The sequence below is a fragment of the Solea senegalensis genome, linkage group LG3 (assembly GCF_019176455.1).
Source record: "Solea senegalensis isolate Sse05_10M linkage group LG3, IFAPA_SoseM_1, whole genome shotgun sequence".
Taxonomy (NCBI): Eukaryota; Metazoa; Chordata; class Actinopteri; order Pleuronectiformes; family Soleidae; genus Solea; species Solea senegalensis.
In genome coordinates, this window is record NC_058023.1 from 6,345,390 (window position 1) to 6,371,438 (window position 26,049).

The 26,049-nt window shown below is 41.4% G+C and overlaps 1 protein-coding gene across 31 annotated transcripts in view; it reads left to right on the plus strand.

Moving 5' to 3' along the window:
* The window catches only part of ank2b (ankyrin 2b, neuronal), a 138,822-nt gene that overhangs the window by 105,277 nt on the left and 7,496 nt on the right, over positions 1-26,049 (plus strand). For 13 of the 31 annotated variants that reach the window (XM_044021160.1, XM_044021159.1, XM_044021164.1 and 10 more), the window contains 16 exons: positions 189-287; positions 1,539-1,693; positions 1,922-2,133; positions 2,680-2,884; positions 2,964-3,060; positions 3,148-3,376; positions 3,898-4,023; positions 4,099-4,221; positions 4,772-4,804; positions 5,041-5,062; positions 7,516-12,099; positions 12,588-12,665; positions 13,123-13,254; positions 13,359-13,508; positions 14,143-14,371; positions 14,745-14,805. In XM_044021160.1, coding sequence (XP_043877095.1) covers positions 189-287; positions 1,539-1,693; positions 1,922-2,133; positions 2,680-2,884; positions 2,964-3,060; positions 3,148-3,376; positions 3,898-4,023; positions 4,099-4,221; positions 4,772-4,804; positions 5,041-5,062; positions 7,516-12,099; positions 12,588-12,665; positions 13,123-13,254; positions 13,359-13,508; positions 14,143-14,371; positions 14,745-14,805 — 6,535 coding nt within the window. Of the gene's footprint in view, positions 1-188; positions 288-1,538; positions 1,694-1,921; positions 2,134-2,679; positions 2,885-2,963; positions 3,061-3,147; positions 3,377-3,897; positions 4,024-4,098; positions 4,222-4,771; positions 4,805-5,040; positions 5,063-7,515; positions 12,100-12,587; positions 12,666-13,122; positions 13,255-13,358; positions 13,509-14,142; positions 14,372-14,744; positions 14,806-15,013; positions 25,810-26,049 lie in introns of those variants that run through there. The other 18 variants (XM_044021162.1, XM_044021166.1, XM_044021165.1 and 15 more) reach the window with 12 other exon arrangements.

Sequence of the window (26,049 nt, forward strand, 5' to 3'; positions counted from 1 at the left end):
CAGATGTTTTCCCACTTATTTCTCTTGTAATGTATTCACTTTTAATACAATTTTGAGCTCTTTTTGGCCTCCGTACATCAAGTAATGCACATTTGTCCCCCAGATTTTGTATTTTACACCCGACCAACACACTGTGTGTACTCTTTCCTTCCTCACTGCTGCGTATGGACGTGTGGTCGATCACACAGTAAACTCCACCTCCCCACTGCCCCTCCACCTCTTAATGAGGGGGAGAGTCTGGTTAGCAGAATCCTCCAGCTCGGCCCGCCGGGGACAAAATTCCTTGGGTAGGGTCGAAAAAAAAGAAAACATCAATGGTTTTTGCATATGAAACAATCCATGGATGCTGGTCTCAGTGCTTCCACCTGATATTGTTTTTGTGCGCATTGTGTCGTCATGCTTGTGATAATTTGTCTTGCACCCTGTTTTATCCGTCTCACTGTAGACATCACGTCGCTGTGACATTATTTTTGCTGCAGTTTCCTGCTTCGCCTTCTCCATTTCTTTATTATTTCAATGCAGTTTTGTTTTTTAATAGATGAATCTTTGTGTGTTAATATTCATGTGGAATTTAAGTGGTTGTGTGGCCTATATGAGTAACAAAGTCAATTTCAACTGCATGTGGACTGTTTTTGACTTTGAATCACGTAATTGGCATCTTGACCAAAAGACACATTTCCAATAATGTATTAAATATGTATAAATTCTGAATTTGGCCAAATTAGTTGTGGCTTTACCCCAAGTTTTCCCTTATTTAATATCAAGTTTTATGTATTAAAACCAAAGTGCAGAGCGAGCTGGCAAATACTAGCTATTAAAGGAATACTTCACCGAGTGAAGTAACAAAGAAAAGAATGAAAATATTTCTCGACTCAGGGGAAAATGAGGTTGGGAAGCACAATTTTTCAAAAATACCCCTATTCTAGTAATACAAAGCTAAATGCAAGTCGGTGAAGTATTCCTTTAATTAGTATATTTATAACAAACAAAATGTTGTTTTTTTTTGGTACTGTATGGCCAAACAACCATGTAAACATCACATGAAACGATCAGCTGGTCTGCTTCGATAGTTGTCTTTGTCCCATGTTGAAGTATAGTGTAGCATGTTTCCCATAGACATGTGTTGTAGCTTGTTTGTCGTGCTTCAAATACAACAGGTAAGTATTAAATTGACACTACACAATAACATTTATTTAGGTAAATGGCTCAGGCAGACATTAGAATTGGCAAAATGTTAGAAAGAACACATTAAAATGTCCCTCGCATTCACCAACACATGTATACGCTCCTATGCAAGCACAAATCCAATCTGTGTGTGCACAGTAATTCTCCTACTTAACTACTGTTTCACTTTAATATCCCACGAGTCATCAATGGATTACAGTCACCAAATCCACATAAATTACATGTTTAAAGAGGTTTCAAAACCCTGTTAATTACACAACACGTAATAATACACACAGACATGTGCACTGTGTTGTCTTTTTTGTGCACTGGCTCACATATGTGCGTGTCCTGTCCTCCTCCTCCTCCTCCAGCCCTGTGATCGTGGAGATCCCGCACTTTGCTGCCCTGAGGGGCAAAGAGAGGGAACTGGTGATCCTGAGGAGCGAGACAGGAGAGAGCTGGAAGGAGCATCACTGTGAACACACACAGGAGGAACTCAACCAGATACTCAATGGCATGGATGAGGGTCAGTCTCTAACTGCTGTATATACTATAGTAGACGTGATTCACCTGCACTTCCCTCGCCTTTACGCTGTCTTGAGTCTGATGATTCTCTTAAGAAAGAGTTAAAAAAAATGTATATTTTTAGACAGGCTTTTAGCTCTTACTCTCTCTATGATTGTTCTTATTAAATGTCTATTTTACACTGGTCTTAAATATGCAGTTCGCCGTCTTTTTCCCTTCCGTCCTCCAGAGTTGGACACACCGGAGGAGCTGGAGAGGAAGCGCATTTGCCGCATCATCACCCGAGACTTCCCACAATACTTTGCGGTGGTGTCGCGCGTCAAGCAGGACAGTAATTTGATCGGCCCCGAGGGAGGCATCCTGAGCAGCACAGTTGTGCCTCAAGTGCAGGCAGTGTTTCCCGAGGGAGCCCTCACCAAGAGAATCAGGGTTGGGCTGCAGGTAATTGACATATTGTGTTTCAAGTTTGAGTTTTCTTTTGATTTTGAGATGGTCTTCTTTAGGGTGATACACAACAGACGCCTGAAGCTAGGATCATGCTAGATAGACAGTCAGGGAATGACTGTTATAAAAAAGTCTATCTCATGGAATGATTGCAGTGAAAAGGATTCCTCTTCTGGGGATCATCTGCATAAAATGTCTTTGTGATATCGCCAAATATTTGTTGGGAACTTCCAACCTGCTATAAGAAATATCAGTTATTTTGCTGATTTAAAAGTCTTTTTAATCTAACACTGTCTTTAAAGGATCTGACTGTCAATATTGCTAGAGCTGAAAGTTAATTTCCAGCTATCCAACAGTAATCTCCTTGGCAACAGGTCTACTATAAACCAAGGGAATGGGAAATCAAATGTATTTAATTTTATTCAGGAGATGCATTTCCTGCTCAATAAAATGGACAAACTACTGCCGTCAACATTTCAGTCAGGAGAGCATGTTCGTCGCATGACATGAGATCAGACGATTATCTTCCACGTTCTCCTCTAGGCCCAGCCAGTGAATATAGACGTCGTGAGGAAGATCCTGGGAAACAAGGCCACCTTTAGTCCCATCGTCACCCTGGAGCCACGCAGGAGGAAATTCCACAAGCCCATCACCATGACCATCCCTGTCCCAAAGAGCAACTCAGACCCAGCCCTGAACGGTTTTGGAGGAGACACCCCCACCTTACGACTCCTCTGCAGTATCACAGGTCAGAGAGGAGACATCGGTCCATGCATAGACAAACCTTAAACCAATCATGTTCTAATATGTCAATCTTATGTTTGTAGGTGGAACAACGCCGGCCCAATGGGAGGATATAACAGGAACTACTCCTTTAACATTTATCAACGACTGTGTCTCTTTTACCACCAACGTGTCTGCAAGGTAACACACAGATTATTTAGCCTCTTTTATTACACATGTAGCAGAAAATACAAACTCTTTCTCTCTAACTTCCCAACTGATTTCCAGGTTCTGGCTCATTGACTGTCGACAAGTCCAGGAGTCTGTCAACTTCTCCACGCAGGTGTACCGCGAGATCATTTGCGTCCCCTACATGGCCAAGTTCGTCATCTTCGCCAAGACCCACGACCCCATCGAAGCCCGCCTGCGCTGCTTCTGCATGACTGACGACAAGATTGACAAAACCCTGGAGCAGCAGGAGAACTTCAGCGAGGTGGCGCGCAGTCGAGACGTAGAGGTGAGAGAGGAGCGCGTGGGACGAAGGTTTCACCAAGCGCTAATTAATTAAGATGAGATAGGATGTAAATTAACATTTTGTCATTTCGCTACAGCTCATGAAGTGGTCTGACCATAATAGTGCCATTGTGTGTACACATGCTCACATAATGTAAGTTAGTAAGTAGTCAGATAGCTCTTGGAATGTGGAGATGCCACACCAGTATGACCTCTGTCCTCGTCTGGAGCCCTCTTAGCCAAACGACACGCTTTCTTTGAGAGTTCATCGGGAGAGCCACCTTCAGCTTGAAGCTTTGAACTACAGTACATGCTGCTATCATGCTTGTGCTTGGCAGGAGCTTTCAACAGGGGCGATTTTATGAATATGTAGTTGAATATTGCAGTAACATTGACCCTGAATATCGACTTCTGTGATGAAGGTATAGGCTAATTAAAAACCACAATTAAAGGTCCTAGTCTATGTCAATTGTGTTATTATTTAACCATGATATTTAAAGGATCGTTGTTGTTTTTTTTCCTCAGGTGCTGGAAGGAAAACCTATCTATGCAGAATGCTTTGGAAACCTCGTCCCCCTCACCAAAAGTGGCCAGCATCATCTCTTCAGCTTCTTTGCCTTTAAGGAGAACCGACTCGCGCTCTTCATCAAAGTAAGATCCATTCCTTTACGCTGCCTTTAATGCCCGCAGCAGATCATTTTGATTTTATTTTTTGTTTTGTTGCAGATCAGAGACAACACTCAGGAGCCGTGTGGCCGTCTGTCCTTTATGAAAGAACCCAGAAACTACAGGTCACTTGCCCAGAATGCCATATGCAACCTTAACATCACCCTCCCGTCATATTGCAAGGTGAGGACTCTGCTCCGTTGTCCTTCTCAAAAACTACTCTTCTATCTTCGTTCTTGAACATAAAAGTTGTTGTTGTTGTTGCACTGCAGCCTTTGTACTATCACCTGCTTCTCATTTCTCCATTACTGCAACATGTAACCTGCATTATGTTCCTGTTCTGAGAAATGATTCATACTTGTGTAAATGTCTGGAAACTAATGTTGCTTAGCTTCATAATAATTGTTCCTCCTTTAGTTTGAGTGACACCCAGCAAGCAACGTATGAGATAGATCACCTCTAACCAGACAATAAGTATAATAGAATTAAAAGTATTAATGCCAAAGGATCAAGAGTAATGGACCAAGTTTTTAAGATATTTAGACTTTGCTTAACAAATCTGCTTTAAATACCACTTTGATTTTTACCCCCCAAAAAAAATCACACTGACATGTTGTCTTTGTTGCTATGGTAACCATGCATTGTCCTCTGTCTTTTTTCCCCTTCCCATTAATGTTGCTGTTGTTTCTATCTGTGCATCTCTTTGCTTCTCGCTGCTTCTTGCTCACAAAAGGAGTCCGATTCAGACCAAGAGCAAGAAGAGGAGGTAAAAGCAGCCACCGCTTTTCTTACTGCTTCTCTTTCCTGTCCACCATTGTACCACCAACAATGAATATAGTTTGCATTTAGTCAGATTTTAGCTACATTTAGTTAGATTTAGATTAGATTGTGATGCCATTGTGTTGCATGTCCCGTGTGTTCCTTTTACTTCTGTAGATGTTGGGCGACGTGCAACTAATGTTAGGAGACTAACTGCAATCTTTTCTCCATATTTCTCTCCAGAACGGCAGAATACAAGAGAAATGTAAGATTATTTTATCCTTTCTAAATTTGCTATAATCTTTAACAAAGCTCTTTAACAATACTGCATGCTTTGAGGCCAAGTCATAGTTTCCGCATCAGCTGAAGTCACGTGATGCAAATGCAGTCATGTCTAAGACGGTCCACGCACAGCCCAAAAATGAGTGACCATGCATCGATGACACGTGGTCCCGTAGGATAATATAATGGAATACAATGTTGGATGAGGTACACATGTGTCGAGGCAGACCGCTGTTGACCTTCATTTTAGTATAAATAGAAATGCGTAACTCTCTGTGGACGCAGAATGCGGAAAGTATGAAGAGGCCTTTAGTTAATTAAATGAATGGCAACTATAGCACTGATATTGTACGGCTGATACATGGCCAGGCTAACATAGTTAGTGTGCAGAGGAATAATTACACTGATACGCTGTAGATTAACTCTAGACTATAAATCTAATCAAAGTCCTTTAAGCTTCCTGTATTTTTGTCGTGTCACACAAACAAACAGGCCTTACCCACACCGCCCTCATGTCAATGTTCTGTTCCTCCTGAGGCTTAAACTTCACTTTTTACTTTGCTCTCTTTTTTTGTTCTGATTTTACACCTGTTTCAACATCGCTCATCAATTTAACTCTCTCCTCTTCACAATTTGAGATTGGATGTGTGAAGAAAGGTGTCAAACAGTGCCATCTACGTATGTACATGAACCGTAGACTTGTTCGTATTAATGGGTCAGTGGTAATGATTGTGGCCTCTTGTCATGGCTAACATGTGGGGTTGCATCATTTTTGCGCTTTTACTTGAGTGCTTCCAAAACATTTGGGATATTTAAACAATTTGGCTAAATTTAAAAGTATAGAAACACTAGCATTTTTACTTACTTATTCAACTGTGGACAACACAAAAGAACAGGAAAAATGTTTGTAGTTTAAAAGAGTCAGAACTCTGACCAAATATCCAAGTTAACCTGATTTCTGCTCATTTGATTTTGTCAAAATCTAACATTTGATGGCTTACTAGAATTAGTATGGGTTAAAGTGTCCTGTTGATTTAAACCACACCCACTGAACTCAATGTGTGACACAATCCCATGCACTCACCATCATTTAGAGTACAGGTAGCATCAGAAATGTCATCATAGAAGCAAATCTGGACTTTATCTGGTGATACTATTGCCCCCTTCCTCAGTTTGTGCCTTGCTGTACCAAAATCTGAAACATGAGTCGCTTGCTCTGATATGTGCTTCTTGAAACTGGGTATTGGTGATTACACTGACACCCAATTCCAGAACATTAGAGACCACAATACTACAGTAGTATTCCTCGTAAAGAAAAGTCCTTTTGTATATTGGTAAAGCAAGTCCTTCTACTCTCTTCACCTTGTTCATATAACAGTGTAAAAATTAAACAGGCAGTAACAGTACACTTGTGAATTTCACTTATTCACATTGTAAAAATAATTTATAGAGATGTTGAACATAATAGTAGTTTAATGAATATTGACCACATTATAATCCGGGACGCCTTATAATCACACAGCTCTTGATCATAACCAGATCATATTCTCTATGACTCCATTCACTCCTCACCAGGACCTCTTCATCAGCACCTCCCTTTGCTTTGCATGGAAATAACTTGCCTTACATACATGTGTATGCGTGTGCTTGTGTGTCTGTATGACAATATTTAATGGTTTGTAGTTTTAACAACGTTTGTGTGTCTATTCTTTAGTTGCCATGCTTTATATTTTGTAATGTCCCCCACATAGCACCTTTTGGTTATGGTTTTGTGCACTGTTTTGTCGTGTTTCAATATTCCTTATAATCTTTAGTAGTAATAGTATTCCAAATATCCCACATCCTCTTGAGATTTTCCTTTGTACTGTGTCAAATGATTGTATGTTGTACATGTCATTTTCTGTTGTAAATTATCACTGGCTTTCTTTGATAGACAAGTAGCATTTTTTTATTAGTTTTTCATCCATTTTGGCTTCTTGTTACGTTGACATTTGTCATGTCATCTGAGCAATCTTGAGATATTTTTGATTTGTCTTTGTTTCCTTTTATTGTCCCTTTTTCCATTGTATGTGTTTCTTGGTCAGATGGTTTCCATCAATATTATAAAGTTATTTTTATTTTCATTTCTCTTACTTTTGTTTTTGTTGTTATGTCTTGTGAGTTTGGGTGTGCTGGCTGCGTGTATAAGCAAGTTATTTCCTGCTCATATCCTTTCCCATCAGTATTTTTTTTTTTTGGTTTACCCAGTACCCTTAAAACAAAGTATAAGCCCAGATCCTCTGATCCCCTGATGTAGCACCCATTGTAAAACCTGTTGTCCTATAATCCCTGCAGTGTGCTCCAATCTTGTCCTGACCACATTTTCCAATGTCTGTCTCCTTTCATTTGAATTTTTGATTTTTTTTACTCCTTACTTGTTGTTCTTCCAAATGGAAGATGAAGAGACGGAGTCATCAGTCCTGAAATCAGAGCTGATTCGAGAGCCAGACCTCCTATCCGACGTGTCAGAGATGAAACAAGATTTGATCAAAATGACTGCCATCTTGACTGCAGACTCCACAGAGAAATCCCCTTCCTTAGGAGGGTGTGGTCTAGAGAAAGGGGCTGAGGACATTTCTGGAGAACCCTTAGAAATAATGGAGAAAGACTTAGAGAAGGTCAAAGAGGACCTTGAGAAAGTTAGTGAGATACTAAGAAGTGGAACATATGAGGGTGAGGTGGCAGAGGAGGCAGCAAAAGCAGCTAGAATGTCGGAAGAATGGGTTCTTCTCTCAAACAGTGAGCTAGAAGAAGCCAAAAAGATGGCAGCTTTAGAAATTCAAGAACCTATTTTAAGGGAAAGTAGAGCTAACAGAGGGGCACCGAGACCTAAAGCCATAAAGGACAGTGGTGATCTTAAAGAATACCTCCTGGATGCACCAGTAATATCTAAAGTAAAACCTAAGAAAGAACCAGCCACCCAAGAAAGATTTACGGATGTTGTCCTAAGAAAAAGTTCAAAAGTAACCTCTCCGACCAAAGGACATGACAAAAACACTGCTGGTGATGTTAAAAAACCACTGAGAAAGAAGGGAAAAGACCAGGGGCAGGCAGAAGAATCAACAGAGACAGGTGCTCGCTTAAGTGTGCCAGCAGCTCCTGGGCCAGCATCACCTGTGTCCCCACTTGTTGAAGAAACTCCCATTGGGTCAATAAAGGACAAAGTCAAAGCTTTACAACAGAAAGTAGAAGCAGAGCAGAAGAGCAAAAAGGTCACTGGAAGCAAGCCTTCATTATTGCCTGCTGTGGGCAAATCCTCTCCTAAAGCCAAAGAAAGCCCTAAATCAAAACAGGGGCCCCCTAAATCCCCCAAATCTGAATCTGAAAAACTTGAGGAGACAATGTCAGTTAAAGAATTAATGCAAGCATTCCAAACGGGGCAGGACCCCTCGAAAAAAAAGTCTGGGCTGTTTGAGGTCAAAACATCCACTAAACCAAGAGCAGAGAAAACCTCAAAATCTGAAACCATCCATTCAAAATCCGTGACCAAAGCAACAAGCTCTAAAGAGCGAGAAGCATCTTTGGATTCCAAACCTCGCAAAAAAGAGACCATGCCGCAAGTCAGAGGAAAAGAAACTAAGGCAGCTGCTCCTGCCCATTCAGAGCTGACTGAAACTGTAGACTTTGGAAGTGGTGGCCTTGATGACAGCTCTGACAGTCTAAAACATGAGGGTGCGGCGGACTCACTAAGTGCTAGTTCTGGAGATGGAACCCCTCATCTAAGCTCAGAGGACAGCTACAAACATGAGGGTTTGGCCACTCCTGGAACAAGTCCTGAAAGTCCGTGTCTTTCTCCCAAAACTGGACAGCACACAATTTCATCACAAGCTACCACAACAGTCCAAAAACTAAATAAAGGCACAGAGAAGTCTGGAGACTCTGGTGTAGGGGCCACTGGAGACCAACCATCTACAGATTTGACCCTCCCTGTTTCTTCCAGCCAGGCTGCAGATGACCACACTACAAGTGAGTCCTTGTATGATAGGAGGAGTGAGTCTAAGCCATCTAGACCTCAAAAGCTTACAAAAAGAATTTCAGAGACTGTAGAATCTTTTCTTAGTGATGATGAGAGCCCTGGTCATCAGTTAACATTGCCCTTAATTGGTTCTCCAGACTATAGATCCTCTTCTCTGCATCAAGAAAACATAGATCTGTCATTAAAACAAGATTCAGATGCTCTCAGTCCATTTGCTGATGATTCTTGTACAATAAGCCACAGAGACTCTCTAGATGGTAGTCCACTCATGGAAGAAAATTCCTCCCATAAATCCCCCGACTCAATTGAACCTAGCCCAACCAAGGAATCACCGCCTCGTGACTCCTTAGAGAGCAGCCCTGTAGAGCAAAGAGGCCACCCTTTCTTTCCGTCATCACTAGGTCTACCTAGTAAATCCTCGAGCCAACCAGAGCCCACCAAAGCAACAGAATTCCCTCAAGATGCTTTACGTAGTAGGCTGCTTCGAGACCGTGAGGCTAGTGCTGATGATGACAGTTGTGAGCAGACATCTCAGATGACAAGTTCTGGTAAGAGTCCCCTCTCCCCTGATACTCCTAGTTCTGAAGAGGTAAGTTATGAGGTAAACCCCAGACCCCCTGACCATACATTCCTTTCTGTTCCATCCAAACCATCTGTCATCCCTGAAGATCCAGAAGAAGAGGACTGCTATGAAGCTAAGAGAAAAATTACTCCAGAGGAAGAAATGTTTAAGATGGCAGCCAAAATAAAAACATTTGATGAAATGGAACAAGAAGCAAAGAGCAAAAAGCACTCTAGAAAAGATTTGTTACCTTCAGCAGATGCCAAATTAGGGGATGACAGACATGAAGCATTAGAGCCCACAAGTGATTGTGGGTTTGATAGACCCACAGAGGAATCAAAGTTAGCTCTCTGTGTTGATCCCCATATTAAAGTACAACCTCCCTCTCCTTTTTCAGCAGGTTTGCATGAGGAATCCCACTGCAAAGAGGTCAAGAACACAACAGCCAGTGTCACTTCAGAGGGACCTCACTCTGTCTCAGACCAGCAGCTTTCAAAATGCAAACTGGAATCTGCACAGGAACAAAGACTTTCACCATCTGCAAAGTCTGATAAAGACTCTAGTGCTGAAAAGGCACATGTTAGATCAAATATTGAAAACAAGACTGATGAGCAAAAAGAGGAGTGCTTAAGGAATGCAAGGGAAAACAAAGGAGAGTTAGGTGTTAGCGAGCTTCAGACTGGTACATTAAGAACTGGTAGTAATGTAACAGATGAAATAAAAGGAGATCACAGAGGACAAACAGGAGCACTAGAAACTGGACTTAGTTCAAGTGTTGCCACACATCAAACACAGGAAATGTTTAAATCAGAGGTGTGTATTTACGAAGACACAGAAGAAGATGACGAGGCACTGGGGCCGCCCAGAACTGAGTCAAAAGGTGTCACTGCAAAGGTAGATACTGACTCGTGGTCTGCCATGCGGGAGGATGATGCCACTTTTGCAGCTCGTGTCAAAGAGGAGGAACAGAAGATATTGAATCTAGCAGTGGACCGTCAATCTGCGCAAGTAACTCCAGACACAACACCTGGTAGAACACCAACAGAAGAGAGCACTCCCACCAGTGAGCCCAACCCTTTTCTTTTCCAAGAAGGAAAGCTCTTTGAGATGACCAGAAGTGGCGCTATTGACATGACTAAGAGGAGCTACGAGGAAGAGGGCGGAGGTTTTGCCTTTTTCCAGATAGGTGAACATCCTTTAGAGGAGCCTGTCTTAGAAGAGGCCAGGGAAGAAAGTAGGAGACCAGCAGCAGAACCTGAAGTTGGTCTCAATCTAACACTGGAGATTAAGATCGAGGAAGAAGAAAAATCCAAAGAAACAACAAATTCTCAGCCTCAGTCTCCCCCTGAAAGCGATCATACAGCATCTAAAGCTGATGCTTCCAAATCTAAAATCCCTAAAATGGGCATTTCAGCTTCTTCAAAGAAAGATCAGACATCCCCAGAAGGTCTAGATACCAAAACAGACAAACCTGTAAATGAAGGGTCCTTAGATGTAGACACAAGTTTCTGTGACCAAATGATAACAAATGTACAGACAGCAGAATCTACAGTTACCAGATCTGTTTACTCTGAGCAGGGCCAAGAGTCTTCTGACTCCTCTCCAGAAGAGCCACAGGTGGTAGACACACCTAAACCAACAGAAACAGGAAAATCAAAACAAAATGCTTCCAGTAGCATTAAAAAGACTCCAGCCAAATCACAAGCCAAATCTACCCCTAGGAGTAAATCCACAGTTCCCTCTCAATCCAAAGCAACCTCCTCCTCAACCACTCTTAAAAAAGAGGCATCCTTTACATCTGATTCTAAATCTAGAATTCCCATCAAAGCTAGCACTCCCAAGCCTGATTCCTCTGTCAAACGTGTTGAATCTACCCAAGAGAAAAAGCTGAAAGTCCCTGTGAAAAAGGATACAAGGAGAAAATCTGAGACAGATGCAGGTCCCTCTGTGAATGTCAAAACCAAGAAAACTTCTTTCAAAGCCAAGAGCTTCTGTGAAGGGGAGTCTACCAGGCCCACTGCTAAAAAAGAACAGGGTCGTCCCTTGAGTGTAGAGTCAGCAAAATCTAAAGGATTTCAATCCAGATTGCCAGTCCGGGGCAAAAGTGTTCAGTCATCTCATTCACCTCATGCACCAGCACCCACTAAAGAGAAAAAAAGGGAGCCATGCAAAAAGTCTTTGGATTTTTTTGAGGAGATAAGCGATGAGGCAGCAAAACTTGTGGCAAGGTTGGCACAGACAGGGAAAGAGAATGAACAAGAGGTTACAGCCACCAACTCAGATGATGAGAGCAGTCTCATTGATCAGTCAATAATAGAAAGGGAAACTTTCTCTGAGATGCAGTTCCCTCCTTCAGCAGACGTCTTTCCTATTAGGCCACTGTGGGACGACCCTGTTGAGACACAGATGCAGCGAATTCCAGATGATACATTCCAAAGTCAAGGTATCCCCCAGTATAAGGGGCTATTCTCTATCTCTTCTGCCTCACTAGTACAATAGCTGTAATGATGCTGCCTCTCTGTCTCTTGTAGTTTTCCCTGTTGTAGTTGAAGAATCCATGTTGCTTTGTCGTTTGAGATGTTTGTAATGTCTCTTTTCCTCTATGTGTGTAGAAAATCTCAAGATTGACCTAAAGGCTAGATGGAAACCTAGCACCTAAAACATTTAAAGATTAAAGTGTAGTTATCTGACCAAGCACATGTACTATCAATACTTTTACAACAGTTGAAATGTACTTTTTTTTGTTATCTGTTACATAGAGTCATGATAGTTACTAGTCCCAGTCTATAAGGAATTACATTTTATAAAACCATACGGTGAATAACACAAAGAAAGCCAGTGAAGTTTCTAGCAGATATTGCTTGTGAATTTGTCTTTATTTGGTAAATCTTGCGGCTGTGACCGCTCATGGCTGTCTGGTGGTATTTGCAGTAGACCCACAGGATGAAGCAGAGAGTAGAGAGGAACGGTTGGCCATTATAGCTGACCACTTGGGCTTCAGCTGGACGGGTGAGTCTTCTCTTTGTAGCAGTAAGTGTTCAGACTGCCAAATGCTCAAACTACATTGTTACTTAAAGCTGGGTTCATTTTCATCCTAAAACACATTTATCTTATTTGTTGAAATCTCATACATTGATTACCACTGATAAAGCAAAAAAAAAAGCACAAACGGTGTCAGTAGCTATAGTAATACTATGATAAATACAACCAAACGTTTAAATTAGAACACTTGGAAACAGTATATACAGTATACAAGTATACAAAGTACACAAATTAGTCATGGAAGTGTTTTGGGGACAGAGCTTTGACAAGATGGCTAAAGGGAAGATGTGATTTTTTTCTCTCTGCAGCTTTTCCAGGCTTACTGATCCTAGCTTTAACATTTGGCAGACTCTGACACATCATTTCAAATCTTGCTTATTTATTTTAAAATGTACTCATTATATATCTTCTTTTCTCTCCGTAGAGTTGGCACGAGAGCTTGATTTCAGTGAGGAAAGGATCAACCTGATAAGGATCGAAAACCCCAACTCACTGCAAGACCAGAGTCATGCTCTTTTGAAACACTGGGCAGAGAGGGAAGGAAAACATGCCGCAGGTCAGCGATGAATAGGATTTTTAGAAAAAGGTCTTGTGAGAATTTAAAGTTAAACCTCTAGTTGAGATAAAGTTGACCTTTTTTTTTTGTCTTTGCTTCAACAGAAACATCTCTCATCAAAAGGCTGACAAAGATCAACCGAATGGATATCGTTCACCTCATTGAAACCAAAATAACAAAGTCCACTCAGGAGGAGACATCATCACATACCTATGCAGAAATTGAACGAACCATAGCACTTGACCACAGTGAAGGTGCATAAGTCACTTTACTGGGTTCTCACAAGGAAAAAAACATTCTGAAAATGCTAGCCTCTGTTTTACTTCATCCACACTTTGATTATGCCTGCACTACTTGGTACAGCACTACTCCAAGTGTGTCAATACTAAACTATAGACAGCCCAAAAATAAACTGGTTAGAGTCGTCATGATCTACATTGGCCCATCACGACTTATGGAGTTAAATGGTTGACAGTAGCAAACAGGATGACATAAGGTCTTGTAAGGAAATGGCCTTTGATATTTTGGCAATTATTTAAGATGGTGGGTGAAACAAATGGTTATTCAACTAGACGCAGTTTTACAGACATCGTGCCATGTAGATTTAAAAACACCTTTCTATAACTGGCAGCATTTGAGTGGAATAGACTTCCATATGAGATCAAAGCTATTCACTAAGTTTTAAAAAGGCAAGTGTAATGTATAGGTAATGTATAGTCATGATAATAGTCAACATGTAATAGTCATTACATGTTGTTTTTATGACTGGTTTTTTTTTGTTTGGATTGTTGGATATGGATATGTTTTGAATATCTGAGCATGTATTTTGTCTCATTTATTATTGTAAATGTTCCTATATTAAATACCTGCTCTATATTCTTTTAACAGGTTTCTCTGCCCTTCATGAAGACATTGACAGCCCTCGGCCAAGCAGACGCGCGGAGACTTCACGTAGGAGTCCTGGCTCCGGACAAGATGTCCCAATGGTGTCAGCAGAAGACCTGTCCTCCAGCTTGTCATCGCTTCACGACACAACAGGAAGACCAGAGACAGACTCCAGAGGCCTTCTTAGAAATGCTCAGAAAGAGAAGTTACAAAAAGAAATGGAAACAGCATAGTAAGTAATCCAGAACATGCATTTAAGGACAATTCATCAGCTTTTTTGCTGTTCTTAGCAAATTCATGTGTTGCATTTCCTCTGAAAAAACATTTGAACTAAACTAAAAATGTGAACTACTTGCCTGGATGCTTCCATTCACATAGTAGCACATAGTTCATATACTTTTGATGTAAAAGACATCTGACATCAAGAAGATTTATTTTATATGATTTTAAAGTGGTGAACATTTATTAATCAACAAACTTCACAAGTAGAGGGATTCCACTGTTTGTGCAAAGGAATTTCACTGTGTGCAACATAAAGTGCATACTGTTTAGCTATCCCTTTGTGTTTTGATAGTGACTGAAAATTGAAATGCTCTTTTTTGCAGCTCATCGCAAAGGATATATGAGGAAATGACAGACTCTGTACACACAAGCAGTTTTAAACAAGTAAGTCCTTTTTTAACAGTATACCGCACCTCTCCCTACAACCTACGGTCTCAAGTGATTGACCCTGTGTACAAAGGGGGACCCAAGTTAGGCACCCAAATTACCCCACCTCCTTACCCCACGGTTCAGCCATGTGATGACGAGGGGGCTGCTGGGTATGAAGGGGTAGAGGGGGGAGATGAGTGGAGCTTGGAGTGTCTACAAACTGCTGAATATGATGTTGATCAGTTGTCATTGCTGCGCTGGCGGGAGTCTTCCTCTGGCTCTCGTACAGGTGTCTGCGAGAGTCGACCACTATCTATGACCGATTTTGGAGACAGCTTGATTGAGTGTGAACAAGCTGAGCAAGACTTCATGAGCCTGTCAATGGAGCTTATGGAAACCAAAGAGGTTATGGAGAAGGTATGCCTCACACCAGGGTCAAGAAATGAACAAATGAATCCATCTACTCAGCCTGCACCTGAGCCTTCTTCTGTTTCTCTTACTGCATCGGAATTATCTACACAGCCCCCAGAAGAGGCTTCAAGACACATGGATGAAGTTACACATCGACTGTATAAAGTCCTCTATGGATATGATGTTAAACTGGTAGATTCTGATCATGAGGATGCTTCTGTCATGTGCATTAATGCTTCCCCTCAAGAAGCTGTTCAAAGTGAGGATAGGAAAGATGAAGTTGCAGGAGCAAAGAATGATGAAGATGTTTCAAACTCTGAGCATAAGATTAATGTTTACCAGGGGACAGCTTCCTGTGACCTTGTTATCAGATCCAAGGATGGCATAATTCAAACCCAAGATTCAGCCAAACCAAAATCTTTGACCTCTGGCTTTATTCAGTTGACCCATGACTCATTGCAACCTGAAACTGAACCAATCAGATGTAGACCCTCTTCACAAAAATTAACATCTGAAACCAGTGGCCAATGTCATAGTTTAGTTCTTCAAAGATCATCTTCACTTGAATTATTACCTGATACATCAATATTACTGACAGAGAGTAGGTCCTCGTCACCGGAATCAGAGGTGTCAGTAAATGAGCTAAATTTTCTTGCTCCTGATTCCCCAATACCTCAGTCTAGACCATTGTCTCCCCTCCCACCCACTGTTCTTCCATGGGAAACAAGTGATGATATGGAATCTGCTCAGGGGCAACCTTTGCTGGGTGCATCAAGAGACATTTCTGTGCTCCGGACATCAGAAGCAGAGGAAAGGCCATTAACGCCAATGGTTCCAAACAAAAGGCCATTTGGAAGGCCATTACCACTAGTCAGTGATTACAGCAGTGAGAGATCCATCTCACCTCAGTCTTTAACATTTGACATAGAGGACAGAACTTCATCCCCTGAGTCTATAATTGCAGAAAGTCAGCAGTGGCCTTGTACATCATCTGAGAATGTGACTGTATCTCCTGATTTCCATGACATGAGATCATCATCCCCTGAATCCTTAGGATCAATCACTGCACACTGTCAGCTTCCACCAGACTCTCCCATACCAGAATTTGGTCATGCTGTCTGTGAATCTTTTACATTTGGTGAATGTAGATCATCCTCACCTGAATCAGCATCATCCAATATGGACATTGAACAGAGCATTTTGTTATCATTGCCTTTTGTGAACAGGTGCTCATCCCCAGAGTCTTGTGCATCTGTAAATGAATATAAGGCGTTGTCACCTGATTCACCTGTACCTGAGTTCCCTTATAATTGGCCTGACACTGTTGTTTTCATGAGAGGGGAGAGATCCAGTTCAGCTGAATCACTATGCTCAGATGTGGAATATGGCTCGATGTCTCCAGGATCATTTAATCATGAGATAAGAGCTACATCACCTGCTTCCGTTGCATCTCGAGATGAATTTGTCACTGGACATAGAGTACCTTCCCCTGACTCAACTGAATCCTCACAAATAGTATATGATTCCATATCTGCTGGTCGTAGACCAACATCACCTGAACCTGTAGTCTTTGATATTAAACCCAAACCACAAACCCCAGTGGAATTAGTATTAGAGTCTGATGATGACTGGGTTATTATAGGTTTGTCTGATATTGATGAAATTCCTCATTCTCCAGAGCTAGTTTCTGATGACAGACCAATTTCTCCAGTGACAAGGGTGTTAAGAATGTCTTTACCTGAAACCGAGACTGTAAAACAACTGATATTGTCAGATAAAGAGCATCAGCCTGTACAATTACAGTCGCATTTTGAGGAACAGTCATTATCTCCTAATTATAGTGATTCCACAACTTCTTATGGGCTGTTATCAAATCCTGTGATTGACCTACCTCCTGAAGAGGATATGGCACTTGAGCCAGCAGATGCTACAATTAATTTAGAAGACAATAAAGCAAAATCAAATGTAATTGTTGATACAGAGAACAAAGGCTGCGTTCTGTCAAAAGCTTTAGATGAAAGTCTCAGGAAAAATAGTGAAACAGTAGCTACCAACATAGAAACAGTGGTCCTGGGTGTTGGAGAGTTTGAACAATGTCAATCACATGAGTCTGACATAGAAAAATCAAAGGAGGAAATGCACAACCCATTGACTGAGGAAACAAACACTGCTCCAGAGGGAACATCTTCTTGTGAACTTGTGCAGAATGTCACAAAATATCAAAATGAATCAGCTAAGTTTATAGCTGAAACACATGAAGCAATGCCAGCACATGATCAAACATTAACAGACACTGTATCTGATGATTTACTGTCGTCACTGACATTTCCTAAAAATGTACCTGAAGATCAGCAAAAACCCAGTTTAGCATATGATGCCAAATTTAGGACGCTTATCTCTCCTATCTGTGACCCGCAGTATGTAGGAAAAACCTTCATAAGTAAGACAGATGCATTTCATCTTGAAACAATAACAGAGTCTTACCAAACACATTTAGATGAGGCAGATGCAGAAGAAACTATGATTTTGCAATTAGAAAATGATCAAAGACCACTTTCGCCTGATTCTGAAGCAGAATATAGACCCATGTCACCAGAATCACTGAGCCTGCTGGAATCATACAGACCAGGCTCCTCCCACTCGGGGAGATCTGTAGATAGCCAGCGAGCTTTATCACCAGATTCCCCTATTCCTCAGTACTTACACTCTCTCGATTGCCCATCTCAAATTTATCACAGATCAGTGTCCACAGAGTCTGCATTGTCTGATGTGGAGCTGGAGACAGGTTTAGATATTTCTTTTCCTTTTGAAGACAGATCAGTATCTCCTGATTCAGCGCCATTTATGAACATATACAGGGCACTATCACCTGACTCACCTATTCCTGATTTTAGACCGTCTTTGTCAGAATCAGTTCTTTATGCAAGATTGGATCACTGTTCATCAATTGAATCTGTAGCCTCAGATGTTGAATATGGGTTTGTCAGCAAGCCATTATTATTCACTGAAAACAGACTCTCCTCCCCAAATTCTGATGACGTAAACAGGCCACCTTCCCCTGAGTCACCCATTCCTGTTCTTAAAGAGACTTTGTCAGAAGTTCCTGTTTCAAAAACACTGGAAGGGTCCTTGTCACTGGTTTCTGTTTGTTCCGATCTAGAACATGGAACTATCTCTCAATCACAACAATGCTCTGAAGCAAGACCATCAATACATGATTCAGTAGTTCCTGGAGATGACTGCATCGGGGGTTTGACAATTCCCAACATCAAAACAGAGCCTACTGATTTGGTCATTGTCGATACTTCAACATCTCCCAAGTCAGTGACTCCAGATGTTGAATGTGTACAGTCATGTGAAGTTATAGTTACCTCCAAGGAGAGATCTGACTTAGAATCACACATTAAAGAGACCACTGAGAGAGGCCAGGGTGGCACTGGTCACAATCTAAAGGCAATTCAGGTACCAGTCTATAGGCTTGTTTATAGTGCTGAACCTTGGAAGTTAGTTTCTCAAATATGTGATCCTCAATATGTTGGAGAAACATATTGCAATAAAACAGCAATTTTTGAGTATGCAGGAACTAGAACGGAGTATGTTCTAGAGGATTTTGGTGTAAAAGAAGAAAAGTCAGATGATGGTATGAAGTTGGATATTGCGGCACAGTCTGATCTAGGTGTTATACAAGTAGCACAAATGAAGATTGAGAGACAAGAGGACCATGTGTTAGATGATTCTGGTGTGACAGGAGAGTCAAATAATGGTGTAAAGTTGGACATAACAGAATCATCTGAGACAGATGTTGTAGAGGCATTAAAAGTAAAGACTACGGGGGAAGAGAGACCAGGCGGGCATGTTCAAAGAGAGTCAGATGATGGTAAGAATGTAGACATCGCAGGACAGTCTGATACAGGTGTTATACAAGTATTACAAGCAAAGATTTGGAAAGAAGAAACACTGAGAGAAAATGTTCTAGAGGATTCTGGTGTGAAAGAAAGCGAGAAAGGTGATGGTGTGAAGTTGGACATTGATGGGCAACCTGATGAAGATGTTCTACAAGCAGTTCAAGCAAAGATTGAGGGAGAAGAGAGACCATTGTCACCTGATTCTGATTCTGAATACAGACCTTTATCAGCAAGGGAATTAACATTAATAAGTACACTAATGTCTGATTCTCCTGAATCTTTGAAAGACTCGCCCCCAGATTCACCAATTGCCCAATTTTCTGTTGGCATTTGTCACATTTCACAATATTTGCCACATTCACCAGAATCACCCTTGTCAGATGAGGAATCAGAACTTTACATCCCTATGTCTTTTAATGAAACTCGACCTTTGTCACGTGGTTCTTCAATATCTTCTGAAGAAAACAGGGTGCTTTCTATTGACTCACCTTTACCAGACTTCACACCATCAGTGCCTGAATCCATTGCAGCTTCCATTGGGTACAGATTGTCGTCACCAGAATCATTGCATTCAGACATTGAATATCAGGTTTCTATTTCAGACAAATTTATAGACCACAGAGCAGATTCACCTGAATCAGTGTCTATAATGCTTGAAGAAAAGCAATCCATTACGAGTTCAACATTTAGAGAAAACCAGCTTATACGTCAGCTGTATGACCCTCATTATATAAAGGATGCTAACGTAAGTACAACTGTAGTGTTTAAATATGTGGATGTCGGTAAAGAACATGGTCTCCTTGATTCAGACGAGGAGAGAGGTGGACCAATCTCACCTAACTCTGTTCAGAAGTCCATTCCTCAGGACACAGAGTCCTTGGAGGACATATTTAGACCTTGTAAACCAGGTTCCCCAGAGTTTGAGGATTCATCAAATTCATTACATGCTAAGTCCAGCTACCAAGAAGGACAATGTGATCCTGATTCAATGACATCAGAAATTGAGCTTAGGCCATTTTTACAAGAAAGGATGATGGAATATAGGTCCGTGTCACCTCAATCTGTTGAGTTGACAACAGAAATAAGAACTGCATCCACTGATTCAACATTAGTTAATAAAATCAGGACCTTATCACCAGATTCTCATGTACCACAATTCAGCCAGTGTATAGAATCAGTTGTGTTAGTTGCGGGCAGCAGGTCATCAACCCCTTTATCCATAATGTCAGACACTGGAATGGATAATCTAGACATGTCATTTGTGGAGGCACAACGGGAATCCTTCAGTTCAGATTCTGAAAATGAGCTTAAGGCTCTTTCACCCGATTCACCCATACCTGACTTTGAGCAGACCGTACCTCAGCCAACTGTTTTAACTGCTGAATCCCCTGGGTCAGTTTGTCACTCAGATATAGAGTATGAAGATGAATTGTTTCCATCAGTATCCAATGAGCATCGACCTCCATCACCTGATTCAGTGGCATCGAGAAATGAAAACTCGGCCCTGTCACCAGATTCCCCCATTCCCCAATTTAGCACAACAGTAGTTGAACGGTTTCCATCATTTATTGAATTTAGCTCTGCATCCCCTGAATCAACTACATCAGATGTTGAGTATGCACCTTTTATTAATTCTCCATCTGATACAGAACAAAGACCAGATTCCTCTGAGTATTTGGAAGCTGAAGTTCAAAAGAGACCTCTGTCACCTGACTCTGAATCAGAATATAGGCCTTTCTCACCTACGTCGCTAATTTTAACCTCAAATTTAAGATCATCCTCTCCTGAATCCAGGAGTTCTCTAAATGAATTTAGACCTCTTTCACCAGATTCCCCCATTCCAGAATTTAAACCAAATCTACAGGAGTCAAAAATAGAATATAGGTCCTTTTCACCTGAGTCAGTGTTGTCAGAGTTTGATGTAGAATTGGAATTACCCTTTTCACTGGTATTTGATGAGCGGCCTTCATCCCCAGAGTCTTTAGCATCGGTGAGTAAATTCAGACGACTTTCAGCTGATTCTCCCATTCTTGACTTTAAACCCACTATTCCACATGTTGATGTCAGTGGTTACAGGTCAGCATCGCCTGAATCATTGGCATCAGATGTGGAATTTGCCCCTCTGGTGTTGCAGTTTTTTGAAGCTGAGGAGAGACCAAATTCTCCTCAGTCAGTCTTGTCTTCCTCTGAATATCAGCGGTTGTCACCAGACTCTCCAATACCCCATTACACCCATACTGAGCCTCCTCTGTATGCAGTAATGTGTAGATCTACATCCCCTGAGTCAGTTTATTCAGACAATGAGTTAGAGACTGAGTCATGTCTTCCCGGTCCTTTAGACTACAGAGCAGCTTCTCCTGATTCAAATACCTCTCAAGATGAATTCAGACCACTTTCACCAGACTCACCCATTCCTGTATTTGCAAAATCTCTGCAAGAATCCTTCACATCACACTTGGACTCAGAGTGCTCCTCACCGGAATCAGTGTTGTCAGAAGTGGAAATTCAATTACCTTTCCCAATGGATTTAGAAGACCGAACTTCTTCTCCTGAGTCCTTTACATCTCTGAGTAAAAACAGAAGACTTTCTCCTGATTCCCCTTTACCTGACTTTAGGTCTTTTTCAGAGATCTCTTGTGAGTTTAAAGGTTATAGGTCATCATCACCTGAATCAGAGGCATCAGAAAAGGAGTCTAAATCTGAGATTTTTCAAATGTGTAATTTTGAGGACAGGGCAGAATCGCCTCAGTCAGACGTGTTTGATGTTGATCCTAGGTTTTTGCCTCATGACTCTCCACTACCCCAGTACACACCAAGTGCCTCTCGTAATCTCTCAAGATTAAGGTACAGATCCACATCACCAGAATCAGTATATTCAGATTGGGATGAAGACACAGATTGGTATTGCCCTGGGGATTTTGAGCAAAGAGCAGCATCTCCCGGCTCAACTGCATCTAATGATGGATTTAGATGTCTTTCGCCAGACTCACCAATTCCTGTGTTTGCACAATCTCTACAAGAATCCTTCACATCACACTTGGACTCAAGGTGCTCCTCACCTGAGTCAGTGTTGTCAGACTTGGAAATGGAATTATCTTTCCCAATGGTAGTAGAGGAGCGACCTTCTTCTCCTGAGTCCTTAGCATCTCTGAGCAAAAACAGAAGACTCTCTGCTGATTCTCCTTTACCTGACTTTAGACAAGCTTTTACAGAGACTTATTGTGAGTATAAAGGTTATAGGTCACCATTACCTGAATCAGAGGCTTCAGAAGATGAATATACATTAGAGACTTCACCAGTGTTTAATGTGGAGGACAGAGCAGAATCGCCACTGTCAGAAGTGTTTGATGGAGATCTAAAATATTGTCTTTGTGACTCTCCGCTACCTCAGTACAGTGTTAGTGCACCTGTTATATCAAGAGGAAGGTGCAGATCCATATCGCCGGAATCTGTACATTCAGATTGGGATGAAGAAAATAATTTCTATTTTCTGGGGGATTTTGAGCAAAGAGCTACATCTCCTGGTTCAACCGCATCCAATGATAGATTAAGACCTCTTTCACCAGACTCACCCATTCCTGAATTTGCACAGTCATTACAAGAATCCTTCACATCACACTTGGACTCAAGGTGCTCCTCATCTGAATCAGTGTTATCAGACTTGGAAATGGAATTATCTTTGCCACTGGAAATAGAGGAGCGACCTTCTTCTCCTGAGTCCTTAGCATCTCTGAGTAAAAACAGAAGACTCTCTGCTGATTCTCCTTTAGCTGACTTTAGACAAGCTTTTACAGAGACTTATTGCGAGTTTAAAGGTTATGAGTCGCCATCATCTGAATCAGAGGCTTCAGAAGATGAATATACATTAGAGATTTCACAGATGTTTAATTCTGATGATAGAGCAGAGTCTCCTCAGTCAGAAATATTTGATGTTAATCATACATATTTGCCTCTCGACTCTCCTCTCCCCCAGTACAGAATAAATCTACCTGTCATATTAAGGGTAAGGTACAGATCCACATCACCAGAATCGATAGTTTCAGATTGGGATGAAGAGACAGATCTGTATTTCCCCTGGGATTTTGTTCAAAGAGCAGCATCTCCTTGTTCAACTGCATCCGTTGACGGATTTAGACCTCTTTCTCCAGACTCACCAATACCTGACTTTACAAAGACACTACATGAATCCTCTGTTTACCACATGGGCTTGAGGTCCACTTCTCCAGAGTCAGTCTCCTCAGATTTAGACATGGAATGGAATCTCCCAATATTCTTGGAGAGTAGACCTTCATCTCCTGAATCTTTGTCATCACTCAGACTTTCACCTGATTCGCCTATAACTGAGTTTATGCCTTCGATATTGAAATTACCTCCATTTTTTGGATGTAGATCAACATCACCTGAGTCAGCATGTTCAGATGAAGAATACATTGTTTTTAGTGTAAGATCACCAGTTCATGAAATTAGACCCTCTTCACCTGATTCTGTAGATGAATATCGGGCTCTGTCCCCAGACTCACCCATACCTGAATTCAGGCCAGCCATACGTGAACATGTAATTGTCAATGTCGGGTACAGATCAACTTCCCCTGAATCCGTTGAATCTGATTTTGAGTATGGTTTGAATGAGTTTTTGATTTCTAGGAATTATTGTGTTGGAAATAGACAAGATTCTGCAGAATCAGAAAGCTTAGAACATGTAAGGCCACTATCAGTTGAATCCACAAATGAACACCAGCGCCTGTCTCCGGATTCACCTCTCCCTTCTTTTACACAAGATGTTCTTGAGATTTCATCAGCAGAGAGGCACATTGGGAGTTTGTCTGCAATATTGTCAGATTCTGAATGTGATGTGTCAGATGATGCTTCATTTGGCATCGATGTCACTGACGTGAGATCAGTATCACCTCAGTCTGATAGATCAAATGATGAATTTGAACACCTGCCCCCTGATTCGCCAGTGCAAGATTTTTCAAAGACAATAGTAGAAAAATTCATGACTTGGAGAGACACACCAACCAGTGAAATTTCAGATTCAGATGATTTGTCACAAACTTTAGACCTCTTTTGTGCAGAAGACAGGTCTGCATCACCAGAATCTGTTGCATCAGATAAGGGAGAATTCCTATTGACACGTCAATCACCGCTAACAGAATTAAAAGTTCTAACTGCCTCTGATGGAGGTTTATCCCCTGTAGTAGTTCCTACCATTCCTGAGGAGTCGGCCATTGTGGTTGCTGAGTATAATCTCATTTATGATGTTGAGTTACAGAAGCTTATTTCTCAAGTACACGATCCTCAGTATGCTGGAGAAACATTCAGCAGTAAAACAGGGTTTTTGCAATTTATTGGCAACAAAATAGAATATGAAAGTGACGTTTCAGGTGATGAGCAAGAAATTGCAAAAGATCAAAATGCCACAGGACAACCTATAGAAGTGACAGATCAACTGACTACAACAGAAACAGCATCAACAGGTGATGAAGCTTTTAGTGCAAACGCTAGACCTGACATGCCTGTTTTGGAACCACCTCCCCCAAGAATTGATGACAGTTTGTCTTTTAGAGCAGCACCATACAAGGATACCAAGTACACATTTGAAATACCAGAAACACTACATTCTGATACAGAGGAAGATGATCTACGTTATTCACCAGAATCTCTGATAGACTTCAGACCCATGTCCCCGAATTCAGCAATGGTGGTAGAATCAAGAGCATCATCACCCGAATCCGTAGCGTCAGTTAATGAGTTTAGACGACTCTCACCAGATTCGCCCTTACCTGAATTTACCGCAACATTGCCTGAATGCGTAACATTCCTGAGATCAGCATCAACCTCACCTGACACTTTAGCATCCGATATAGAATATATGTCACTTGAATCAACCATGCACATGGCTGATGGAAGAGCATCATCTCCAGAATCTATGCCAGAGTTCAAGGGGAACATGTCTCTCCCTCCAGACTCTCCCATCCCTCAGTTTGCAGTGTTAGTCCAGGGGTTCACCACAGCACGTAGGTCATCATCACTTGAGTCACTGTGTTCAGACTCATCACTTTGGGAGTTTACAGTCACATCCTCAAGAGCTGCTGAGACCGATAGACCATCCTCACCTGAATCCATTTCATCTGTCAATGAGTTCAGACGACTATTGCCTGACTCACCCGTGCCTGTGTTTATGAGGATATTGTCATCTTATTTCATGGATCCTACCCCCCTTGAAAGATCATCTTCACCCATGTCTTTGTCATCTGATATTGAGTTTGATCCTCTACCTGTCGACTGTTGGATGGATGACATTCCAAGGCCACAGAGTCCACAAACTGCTGAATCAGAGGAGGAATTAGGTTATTGTTCTGATGACAGTGATAGGTTAGTTCCCAAATCAAAACCTTTGAGTTTTGCTACATCTTTATCACCTGAGCAGCACTCACCCATCGAAGAGCAGATGGCTCTGTCACCATTACTTTTTCAAAGTTCTGAGGAGCAAACAAAGACGGAATTGGAGACAGGAATTTTGTCATACAAAGAATGTATACAGCAAGGATCAGAAACTGAAAGTACCTCAACTTTCCAAAGTATTGTTTGTGAGGAAGACTTTCCGTTGAAGTCATCACCAGTTGAAGGTGTAAATAAAAAGGATGAGAAGATACTAAAGGTCCATGCTGGGGAACTAGAGAGCAAGACTGTCGGGCAAATGGTAAGAGTTAAAGCATGACAGTCCAGCACATTGGGAGAGTTCCTTAATCTGGATGAAGTGATAACACTGTGTGACATATTTTGACAGATTCATGACAGAATGCAGTGTATTAATCCTCGGACTTTGTCCACAATGTGTGTGGAGCAAGTGTGTGGAATGTGAAAATATGGAAGTTTAACATCACCATTGATGGTTTTGAGGCTGCATGTTTTGGCTTTCACAAAGAGATCTTTGTTCAGT